Source organism: Sphaerodactylus townsendi, linkage group LG13, assembly GCF_021028975.2.
Source record: "Sphaerodactylus townsendi isolate TG3544 linkage group LG13, MPM_Stown_v2.3, whole genome shotgun sequence".
In the NCBI taxonomy this organism is placed as follows: Eukaryota; Metazoa; Chordata; class Lepidosauria; order Squamata; family Sphaerodactylidae; genus Sphaerodactylus; species Sphaerodactylus townsendi.
In genome coordinates, this window is record NC_059437.1 from 38028165 (window position 1) to 38040452 (window position 12288).

Consider the following 12288-nt stretch of genomic DNA (forward strand, 5'->3'; position numbering starts at 1 on the left):
CACCATATTAAATATTTAATTACATGTGTAGTTAGTTAGGCTGGTTACCAAAATAATGTTTCCCTTCAAAAAGACTGTTTCCTTGCAAGACTGCTTTCATTAGTCCACTCCACCTGCCGTGCACCGCATGCTTGTCAAGAGATCTGACGTCCCTGACTCTAGCCCCTCCTACCTCATTGTGAGCTCAGCTAGAGGTATTCTGGAAGTGGGAAAAATAAATTGTAGGCAGAAAGGCAGACAGCGAAGGTTGTTACACATTCCTAAAACTCTGCCTCGGTCTTGTGCATTTCCATAGAGAGGTTTAGAGCTGGCAAGAGAAACAGCTCCTAGCTCCAAAACTGGGGGGACAGGGAGAATTTAGACAGCTCCACTTCATCCAGGACCACTTCCTTTGCTAGCTGACAATGCATGATAGGGCACTCTTGTCCTGGTGCCTCGGTTGGAACCCCAGAAACTTGGACGAGCCCAATGAGGTACAGTGAGACGAGATCAATAGCAGCTACGCAAAATATCAGATCAAGGCTTAGCTACTCTGGGAGGTAGGAAAAGATGCCACTGGGGGGAGAGGGGAAGAAAGAGATTGAAGAACATCAAACAGCCAATATAAAAAGTAAAGGGGACGGGAATGATTAATCATCTCTCATCCCAAAACTGTCTTTGGAGTCTCACCTCTTGGAAGACAAGCCAATCTTCTAGTCGCTTTGTCCCAGGGAAGAGGAATGTACAGCCATTGGTGGTTGGATAAACACCTCTGGCTATGGTATGCCCAACGAATTGGATAGTGTGACATTTTAATGAAATTTGGTTTCCCCCACCCTAGAGCACACTATTCCATCATGCAGCTCACCAAGTAAGATTCCAGGTCAGAGGAATGCCAGTGAAGACTTGCTGGACAAATGTCCAGGACTACACCCTCGCCCCCTCCGAAATGACCATAAGCAGGAGGAACTAGGCACAAAATGTTCCTATTTTCATACAGTTCTTCTTGCATTTAGCAGAGCTTCTAGATGAAGTCTTAGGCTGTCAGGAATGTGTCGAGTGCAGAGTGTTCATTCAGCTGGTCCCCAAGGAAATCATTTCCGGAGCACGTCTTACGACCAGCAGGCCACCCAACTTCGGGCTCCAAGCAGAGTTTGCTGTGAGCCTAGCACAGAGGCTGTCTGGCACACACTGTCCTGGTCAGAGGCCAGCAGCCTGATGAAAAAGGGGTGGAAATTCATACAGCTTACAAATGAAGCAACAGGAGAAGGGGCTGGGCAAACGGAGGTGGGAAGGGAATGTAGAGATGGCAAGACTAATTTCTTTCTGTACAGCTGCTGAGACTAGCGGTTGACAGAGGGGTGCCTAGATGGGAAGACAGCATCACTGCAAAGGTGAGATCTTCAAGGGAATCATTATCCGAGACTCCATGCTCCGAACCAGAGGTACTGTGAAAACAAAGGAAGGAAAGTCAGATTCGTCTATGCCAGGGGTAGGGAACCTGCGGCTCTCCAGATGTTCAGGAACTACAATTCCCATCAGCCTCTGTCAGCATGGCCAATTGGCCATGCTGGTAGGGGCTGATGGGAATTGTAGTTCCTGAATTTATCTGGAAACTCTGTCGAAGCTTCTCCTGATCTCTGCCTCACCACTCACATTATAGGGGTCTGCAACCTGTGGCTCTCCAGATGTTCATGGACTACAATTCCCATAAGCCCCTGCCATGCTGGCCAACAAAGCAAAGCCTTCATCCTAGGTCTCTAGAAAATCCTCCAACATTTGGTGGAAGAAGAAGAAGAGTTTAGATTTATACCCCCCCTTTTCTCTCCTGTAAGGAGACTCAAGGTGGCTTACAAGCTCCTTTCCCTTCCTCTCCCCACAACAGACACCTTGTGAGTTAGGTGGGGCTGAGAGAGTTCCGAAGAACTGTGACTAGCCCAAGGTCACCCAGCAGGAATGTAGGAGTGCAGAAACACATCAGGTTCACCAGATAAGCCTCTGTCACTCAGGTGGAGGAGTGGGGAATCAAACCCGGTTTTCCAGATTAGAATCCACCTGCTCTTAACCACTACATCATGCTGAAGAAGTATGTGTGGTGGAAGAGGGAAAAGAGGGGAGGCTGGCTGGAACACTAGTCACAGGAGTCCCCATTAAGCCCCACCAGATACCTCACCTGTATAGTAAACATTCTCGTCCCAGCCTCGTTTCCTCCAGGCTGCGTTCCTTGTTTCCTCTCGGGACTGCAGGTCTCTGTATGCTAAAAGGAGAAACAACAACCCCATCAGGGGAGTCCTTATCAGACTGGACAGGAAAGGAAGATGTCCTGTAGTTCATTCATAAAATGTAATACTACAATGGTTTTCAAAGAAGGTAACTTTAGACCAATTCACAGCCACCACAGTTGAACAGGATTTCCACATTCAGATACATTCATTACACATGTGTGAGAGACAAGCGGTTGGAGTTCTCTCAGTCTTGTCATTGTTGGAAATGGATGATGGATTAGTGGCAGAGGTCATGCTTTGCATGCAGGTTGCCTCAGCATCTCCAGGTAGCAGGCAGTGGGAAAGACCGGTCTCTGCCTCAGACACTGGAGAGCTTTGGTCCAGTTCAACAAGGCTGCTAATCAGGACCAGTTCAACAAGGCTGCTAATCAGCATCATTTCAGACAGTTTGGGCCTGTTTTTATCATCAGTAGATCCGAGAACTTTGCCTGGCTGCATTTCAGATTACATGACTGAACAGTCCCTGACATGGAGGATGAAACCTCCACGAGTTATCTGGGAGAAAGCTAAGAGGAAGCCTTCTCCCTGACATGCTAGATTTCTATGTGTGGTGTCCGCAATGCACATAAGTGTCTGTGTGCCCCCACCATGTAGAAAACATTCAGATATGACCCCCCAGCAATGGTATAGTCTAGAAAAATATTTCCACTCAGCTCTGATGATTGCAAAAGAGGCTCTTTAGTTTGACTTGGCAGGCACATTTATTTACTTGATTTCTTCTTCCCTGCCTTTTGGTCCAAAAGCTTTCCCTTGTAAGCTTACATAAAAAACCCCTTACACAGTTAAACTAAAGCTACTTCCATCTCCTCTGACACTTAGCTTTATTCTGAAGAATCACCTCACACGCCTCATCCATTCCCCCAAACCCTCCAATTCTCATCTACACCATTCTGAGTCTTGCAACTCAACTGGTTTCTTGGATGCATGCCAATGTGGGGTGGGAGGAAGACAAGGGAAAGCAGCCAGGGAAGGAGTCAGGAGGTAGTAAAAGAGGCCTGTCTTTTGCAAAGGAAGAGAGCCTGTTTCAAGGTAATCACGTACCCCACAAGTGATGCACGACGTACAGCTGTCCTATTTGGGAAAAAAAGCCACCCACCGCTTCTTGGTTCTCCTGGCGGTGTTCAATGGCCCGCGCCCTGTTAACGCCAAGGAGGAAAGAATGAAGCAAACACCTGTCTACATTTGGGTAATTTCTACAATGCTTAGTTTGAATGAGAGGTTTCTCCAAGAGCCGCCTGTGAAGCAGGGATTGCTATTGACATGCTACCCGCTAGACTTGTGGACTCCTGCTGGCACCATCCAGTTGCTTGACAGCTTTTCCTGACACCTGCGCCACATTTCAGCACGCAAGCAGGTGCCCCAGACAGCAGCCATTTGGATGGCTCCGTCTGAACATCACCAATTGGCAGAAGTCTCAGTGAAAAGGGAAGGGGGAAGCAGGCTCTTCCCTTCCCAATGTTCAAATCCTGGACTGAACTCTAGTTTAGGACCCTGGCGCTTTCCTGCTTTTCTCCTTGATTGGGGACCCAATGCGGTCGATAGGTGGGGGACAACTAACAATATATATGTTGATCCAAGAACCAAGCTTGTTATTGGGCTCGCTCCTTTCTCCTCTGCATGCTGAAAATTGCAATTAAATACCAATTGCTGATGTCCATGAAGAAGAGCTTGGAAGAAGAGTTTGGATTTATATCCCCACCCTTCTTTCCTATAAGGAGACTCAAAGGTGCTTACAAACTCCTTTCCCTTCCCCTCCCAACAAACACCCTGTGAGGTGGGTGGGGCTAAGAGCTCTGAAGAGCTGTGACTAGCCCAAGGTCACCTATATACATTCTAACCCTCCCAATAAAAGAAGTGAATTATACAGATGAATGTCCCTAATAAATCTTGGACTCATAAAGTTACTGCATCTCTTGGGAAAAGTCTCTCTGTTTCTTTCCTCTCCAAAGTGCACACATTCATTTCTTTTCTGTTAGGTTATCTGGACACAGCAGACACAGCAAAGTACTGAGATGGTGGTTCAAGGGATCTTTCATATAGAGGTTTTGCTGACGTTTGGGTGCCCAGTGGCAGTGATTCTTTCTCATAACCTGGTTGTCCATTTGTGGTCTTTTCTTCACTGTTCCTCTGCGCTTTCTCAAAATTGGATCAACTATGGTTTGAGGAAGCACAGAGAAATTACAAGGAAATACGGAGACCATAAATGGGGAATGGGGACGATGGGAAGCAATGCTTCAGGTCAGTACGCAAACTGTAATAAAACCTCCATGCGAAAGACCCCGAATTATCAATCACAAGCAGCCTGCCTTGTTGCAACCCCCCCAGCACTATACAAATGGATAAAACAAGATGTGGGAAATCGCTGCTTATGTAGACAGATGCAGTTCACTGAAATGAGGAAAAGTGTGAGTTTGTAGAGGAGATGAGCTCCAGGGGAATTTCAAAGTGGAGGAAAACTTAAGGCATAAATCACTGTATTGTTGCAAGTGTAGAACAGCCCATAGTTCCATCACAGACCACCAAGTGATCCATCCATCAGCTTCCCCTTAAGCGCATCTTCCAGGTAAAGGTGCTTTTAAAAAGGTACTTGAAAAATGTGGTGCTTACCAGTTGTTTCCCCACTCAATCATGGTTCCTGGCTGAAAGCAAGAAGAGAGAGCTACAGCTGTGATCTAGCTTGTATCTGGCGTTTCCTTCCTGGAGTTACAGCAAACTCAGCAATACCTCAGGTACAGATTTGGGAACTGGTCATTAAGGAATGCTTTCCCCACATGAACCCACCCAATACCCAAATCTAAACTGCATTTGCAAAAACCATCCTGGGCTTCCAGGCCTCCTCGTTCTGAAATAACTGTGCAGGCATCACCCCCAAACTCTACAGGCCCATTCTGGAATCAGATTGGAACCTGAATCTGCTCCCTGCCTCTCCACCCACCAGCCCAAAGAGGCTACTGCTGTGGAATGGAAGCCCCCGCTTGCTATCCCCAGAGGCAGGTACTTCAAGTACCCCTTGCTCCTTCGTCTTTGGGATGGATAAGAAGAAGAAGAGTTTAGATTTATACCCCCCTTTCTGTTCTGTAGGAGACTCAAAGGGGCTTACAATCTCCTTTCCCCTCCCCCCACAACAAACACCCTGTGAGGTGGGTGGGGTTGAGAGAGCTCCGAAGAGCTGTGACTAGTCCAACGTCACCCAGCTGGCATGTGTTGGAGTGCACAAGCTAATCTAGTTCCCCAGATAAGCCTCCACAGCTCAAGTGGCAGAGCGGGGAATCAAACCCGCTTCTCCAGATTAGAGTGCACCTGCTCTTAAGCACTACGCCATCATCACCTCCTGCACTGAAGCCACTTGGCCGGCTGCCTCCACTCACCTTAAGGTTGTATGTCCTCAGCTCATAGATGTTGGGTCCAGCCCGTGGCAAAGGCTCATTCCAAAAGCTGAATTCCAGGAGCAGTTGGTTCCTCCGGGAGAGCAGCATCTTACTCCTCTCCTTTTGGAAATCCCGGTATGCCTAGGGAAGGGAAGGGAAGAAGGGCTCAGTGGGGCAGGCAGCTGTGGGCTGACTGTGCAAGCCCTGGACTTCTGCACCCTTGTAGCACACCAACAACTCTATTTGATCCAGTACTATCTACTGTGGAAGGCAGAAGCAACCCAGAATCAGGAGGGCAGAGGAAATGGGATAGAAGAGAATGGAGGATTCCCAGACTTGGTGAATGTGGTTTAATTCTGCTCAGGCAAACTGAAGAGTTTTGCCTAAGGCAATGGTGGCGAACCTATGGCACTCCAAATGTTCATGGACTGCAATTCCCATCAGCCCCTGCCAGCATGGCCAATTGGTATGCTGGCAGGGGTTGATGGGAATTGTAGTCTATGAACATCTGGAGTGCCATAGGTTTGCCACCACGGGCCTAAGGCATCTTGGGTACTAGTGGTACAAATGCCACATTGGCTGCAGCCACTGGAACATCCTGGCTCTTGCCACAGAGTGCAGTTGGCTGCCTTGTCACCCTCAGCGTTTTAGGAAAAAGAAAGTCATGCTAAATACCTGGTTCTGTCGCAGCTTGTTCATGCACTCTGTGAGGGCTGGGTAGCCACCGCTGAATCGCCAGAGGTGCACTGCAGTGAGAAAAGACAAGCCTCGTATTCTTGCAAAGCCAGACAAAGTCCCGGCTAAGCTCCCAGCCTGAGTGCCAACTCCAAGCCACATTCCCTTAAAATGTCACCAAGGAGCAGCCCAAGATGTTTGGTGATGCCCCAGGCAGGAAAGCGAAGTGCCATGCTCCCCAGCTGGTCAAAACATAAAACAATATAAATAGCTGATCTTCAAGATGGGCTATGTGAGGCAGGTGACCTCGTCCTGCTAAATGGCAAGGCTGGCCTTGATGCTACCTTTCTGGTCCCAGAGGATATCCAGGTCATTGAACACTGCGAGTACACAAGTCGCTAGCAATTCACCCACAATTCAGAACTGCCTCCACTCTTCACCATTTCCTTCTTTTTGGCAAAAAATATATAGAAAAACTGAAAGGCTATGCAGCTAACTAAATCCTAAGCTCTTGAATACAAAAAGTATACTGCCTCTGTACGGAGAGGTTCTGCTTAGTTATTGAAATTAAACAATTCTTGAAACTTTTTAAAAAGCTGTATACAATTCCTGAAACTTTTTTTAAAGTACTCCCAGCCCTCATGGATTAGGTAATGAGTGTCCTGCCAAAGTAAAGTCTGAAGCACCCAAACCCCACCCTGCCTGGTTGGCCCCTCACCTCACCTGCCTGGTCCTGTTCACCGTACCAAGTATTCCAGTTCCCAACCAGGTCGCAAGGGTAACCAGGATCCAAGTGCAGCTTTGGAAGGACCTGCTCCCTGCAAAGGAGATATGGAATCAACAGGCAAATGTGGACTTAGCTGGTTGTCAATGTACATGTGTAGCAGGCCTGATGATGGGGGGTAGGGGTGTACTGCCCAGGGGGACAAATGGGATCAAATGTCCCCGGGCTGCGGCCATTTAGTCATGGGGTGGTGGTAGAAAATCCCCCCCCCCCCCGAGCATTCTTTCTCCTTTCCCCCAGGTCCATACACTGACTTCAAGACCTGGTGCAAAAAAAGTTGTTTGATTGGGGTGGGGGAGGGTGGCCGCCCAAAATGGGGGGGGGGGGGAATTCAGATTTGTACCGAGCTACATTTTTCCTAGATATGCCTCTGACGTGTGTGTGTGTGTGTGTGCCATTGGGGATCCCCATTAGGATCCTTCCCAAGATTATGATATGCCCTTCTCCTCCCATAATTTGATAACAAGAGAAGCAGTCCATTTTGCATAACTGGAAGAGCCCGCATGAACATCAGAAGAGGGATATAATTTTATCCAGGCTGAAATACACTCTGGGTTACTTTCCTCAGGATAAGGAACAGCAGCTATGTATTTATTTTGTTCTGTTGAATTTATACCCCGCTCCCCCGTGATCAAAGTGGGGCTCAGAGTGGCAAACAGATAAATTTATTTATTTATTTATTTATTTATTTATTTATTTATTTATTTATTCATTCATTCATTCATTCATTCATTCATTCATTTTGTATACCGCCCTCCCCCAAAGGGCTCAGGGCAGTGTCCAACATGAATGATAAAAATTTAAAAACAGCTAACAATCATCAATCAATAAATAAGAACCATAAAACATTATAGATGGCTTTAAAACTCCCACTCCCATTTGTATAAAACTCTCATTTGTATAAAAATACAAATGCAAAAGATAAAACGGTGCAACAATCAACCTTAGTGAATCTTAATCTAATACAGATGGCAACGAAAGTTCCAAACCTAAAAACACTCTCCATCCCCTGTGGTATTCAGTTTCCCAAAGTGGGGAGGGACAACGTGGGGAGAGGGCCAATACACAAGATGGAAAGCCTGTGTGATGTTCCGGATGGTATCATAGCACCGGGTGCGGGAGGCCAGCTAAATCAAATGGACTGTTAACTCACAGAATGGCCTTAAACAAAGGCCTATCTCTGTCTTACTGAATCTGAATATGCTCCCTGCATCTTATATAATGGTAAGAGTTGCCCTGCTGGATCAGACCAAAGGTCCATCTAGTGACTAGTCCAGCATCACGTTTCACAGAAAGGCCAACCAACTGTCCTGGAGGGCCAACTAGCAGAATGCAGAGACCAAGACAGAGTGAAAGTGGACTGAAAATGCAATATTCTGCATGTGCGGAAGGGGCCTCTGTGTTGTCATCCTCTACAGGATGTCGGTGACAGAAGACAAAAGATGGCCTACTCTCCATTGACATTTTTCCCCCACAAAGGATGAGCTCAGTCACCTTCCAGAGAACGATGCCAGCTGGTGCAGGGAGATACTTGGGCCCTACAACCTCTACCCTTTATGACCTGACAGCATGATGCACCCTTCAAATAATTCAGTGCATGGATGGTGGGTGGTGTTGAAAGCACTTACGCCAGGCTGTTGTAGTCATCCAGACATTCAGGTTTCACATTGTGGACTGAAAGGAGAGAAAAAGAAGCTATATGAGAAAAGTTGAGATCACCCCCAGTCTGCAGGGGACAGAAACAGTGTGAAGTGGCTTTGCTTGGACTGAAAAGTAACCTCAAGCCAGTCTAACAGCTCCCCTCAACAGCACAGCTGGGGAACAGCAGCTGAGGAATGGCAATGGTGCTGCACCAGTAATTTTCTATGCTGTGCCAGCCCAACAGAATCAAAATCCAGATTCCGGAACCTGAGTTCCAAGGGAGAAAAAATACACAAATTAAGAGAGTGATGCAATTTGTGCACTCAGCACACAGTTGCTCTTCACCACATTTGAATTACTAGGCTATGAAAGCTTATTATCTGACTGCGATCAAATACTGCCAAATATTCAGTGAAACCACAGATGCTACTTTGTAGGAGGCAGCTTAGTTTTTTATTCCATTACAACAACCTTTGTTAGCAAAGGCACAGGTAGGAAGGAAACAGGTCTAGGTAGGAAGTTGACGTAGCATCCTAGCTCCTACCAGGGGATTGCTGTAACAGCTCATAGAAACCTGAGCACTGATCAATACATTCACTGAGTTAGAAATTTAGTTTCTTCATAGTTGATTACTGTGAAACAATCGCACTTACTGATGACAGAAGTTGCTGAAATTAATGCTTTTAAAATAGTTGATCTATATTTGACCAGTCAATTGACCAAGCCTTTCTCCAACATCCAATCCTAGTAGGGACCATTCACCATTTACTAGTTCCACCTGCTCTCCCAAGATGGGACCAGGCCCCACTGCAGAAGACAAGGAATTCCCATCCCCTTGCAGCAGCTACAGTCCTTGTGTTCTCCCCAGATGCTCCTTGCGGATCCCTCCTCCAAAGCAACAAAGTCATTCACATTAACCCCAGAGAGGCAGGGAAGTATATAAAGGACTTGCTGTGGAAACTTACACTGGATCTTGTACAGGTGATTGGTTTCTTTCTTGGACAGAAGGGTAGAATGAGCATCTTTCCGGGGATCCACCTTGTGGACAAAGAGGGAGCGGAACCAGCTACTTTCATTGTCTTTGGAGTAGTTCCTGGAAAAAAGGACACAGGTCAAAATGGTGGCACCCAAGAGGACTAGGCATGGGAAGATGAAGGGAGAGCCTAGTTTTTTTACATGGATTTCCAGATCACGGGGGCACCGCGCCCTTCACCCCAGTGGTGTGGAAGGGATAACTATAAGTATCTCTGTGTATGACTTTTGTAAGCCTTATTTGACCTAGTCCAATGGTCTTCAAACTTTCTACCTGCAGGAACACCCTTCTTGGACAAACCTGCCTCATTTTTAAAGAACGAACAGTACTTTGAAACTTTATTTTTAAAAAGGAGTGAGCAAAATTAAAAACAAATAGCCTTGCCATGGCTTAAAAATAGGAGTGTACAGATAGTCTGGAAGAGCATTGGATATCAACCTTGGCTATCACCATAGATCCAATACTCTGCCAAACCATGATGTTCCTCTGTTTGAAGACAAAGATTTAAAACAGAGACACACTTTCTGTGGATCAAGACCTTTGCCCCAATTCTAGTCATTCATTAACCTCAGAAACCTATGGTAAACAACCATTTCCAGAGGTATCAATGTTAATGTGGCCTGTATGTTTATTGCTCCTTGTGGGGCATCCAGCCAAGCGCTGCTTATCATGCCTCTGCATGAATCACTGTTCTGCACTGGTTTCCTGTCCATAGCTCCTGTGTGGAAGAACATCATACAAGTCATACAAAATACAACGGTGCGGGCATTTCTGAAAGCAGAATTCTTTAAAAGGTTAAAGTAAAGCTCTTCAGGAGTGATACATGCCCCCAGTTTGAACTCAGGCAGAGAAAGATGTCAACTCTGTCTGAAGTCCATTTCCTACATGCTCCATGCGATACGTAGGCCTGAGTCTTTCCCCTCCTCCCCTAATTTCTAAATTTATTTTAATGCCCCAGCAGGTTCAGCTGCAGAACAGGATACACAGATCTGGCAAAAACAGACCATAACTCTGGCCCCTTCCACACATGCAGAATAATGCACTTTCATTCCACCTTCAGTGCACTTTGCAGCCAGATTTTATTGTCCATTATAGCAAAATCCACTTGCAAACAATTGTGAAAGTGAATTGAAAGTGTATTATTCTGCATGGCGGAAGACGTCACAGTCTCCCTTCTTTGCCCCCTGCACTGAGCATAAATGATTGGTTTTGGTCAAGGTTGTCAGTGATAGGGTGTTTGTGTGACGGAATATAGGTTGGCTAAGGGTCTTTGACCCCTTTCCGGGCAGTATGGGCGTGTTCTAGTAGCATTTTCTCCTGACGTTTTGCCTGCATCTGTGGTTGGCATCTTCAGCTGGCTACAGATGCAGGCGAAACGTCAAGAGAAAATGCTACTAGAACACGGCCATACTGTCTGGAAACCACACAACACCCCAGAGATTCTGGCCATGAAAGCCTTCGACAACATATCTGCAGCTGGTTGGGGCTGGCACCTGCAACACAAGGACCTCCTGACATTTCTCAAGGGGCGCTACGACGTTTAGCAAGTGTGTAAACCAGGGATCTGATATATAGTGAAGCCTTGGGAAGTGTGAGAAAGTGCCAGCCTCCTTCCCCCAAGAAAAACAAATACACACAAAAGGCAGGGAGGCGCAAGACACACAATACTTGTGCATGGGCAGAGCAGGAGTCTCTGGGGCGCCCGACAGAGACGATTGTCCGGCCTCAGCCTTGAGTACAGGAACCAGCAGTGGGGAAGGAAGACCTGCGGCCTCCGCAACTTTGCCTCCGAGTTAAAAAAAGTCCCTGGCTCATAACCCGCCTCCGCCGCGCGCCACTTGTTTGAGCCCCGGCACCTCCCTGCGTGTTTGCAAAGTAGGGATGCCTTTGCAAAGAGACCCCCCCCCCCTCCCCAGGCGCAGCAGCGGCCGGGCGAGTGGTGTTGCTGGCCGTTAAGGGGGAAGGACGCGCAGCCCAGCAGGATCAGGGGCCTCCCCGAGGCAGGGTGAGCCTCAGAGCCGAGAGGGAGAAGGGCCCAGGGGGGAAGCGCCGGCTCCGTTCGGGTTGCCCCTCCTGCCGAGCCCCCACTGCTCACCGGGCGTGCAGTCCTCCGCCCCGCACCAGCAGCAAACACCGTGCCGGGATCCTGCACACCCGCGTCGCCATTTCCACTCTGCAGCCACCCGGGAGCCAGGGCGGACCAGCCACGGAACTGGGCGGCTCTCCGGCACCACCGAGTATAGTTAACTCCGCCCCACGTGGAAGTAACATTTCCTCGCAGAGCTACATCCGAGCGCGGTTTTTAAGTTTTCTACTAAGCCTCGGGGTAGATCTGGCCGTGCTTCCTCTGCAACAAGACACCCGCATACTCTTTGGAGTTTAGACAGTGCGCGCACCAGTGGCCCCTTAACATGCATGTATGATGGACTCATCCGACTGGATGTATGAAGCCCCATAGGGTTTGCTCTTCTTCCTTAACGTAGCCTATGCCATTTTAGTATTTGTGTTTTTGTTTGGAACTTG

At 47.6% G+C, this 12288-nt stretch overlaps 1 protein-coding gene across 1 annotated transcript; it reads right to left on the reverse strand.

The window, feature by feature from the left end:
- NIPSNAP1 (nipsnap homolog 1) lies at positions 1-11989 on the reverse strand. Its single transcript, XM_048514988.1, has 10 exons — positions 11861-11989; positions 9698-9825; positions 8720-8765; positions 7031-7125; positions 6308-6378; positions 5633-5773; positions 4872-4903; positions 3306-3400; positions 2153-2236; positions 1-1427 (listed from the first exon to the last, which is right to left on the reverse strand). Exons 1-10 carry the CDS (start codon positions 11929-11931, stop codon positions 1363-1365), a joined length of 828 nt encoding a protein of 275 aa, XP_048370945.1. The 5' UTR covers positions 11932-11989; the 3' UTR covers positions 1-1362.
- Positions 11990-12288: the final 299 nt, after the last annotated feature.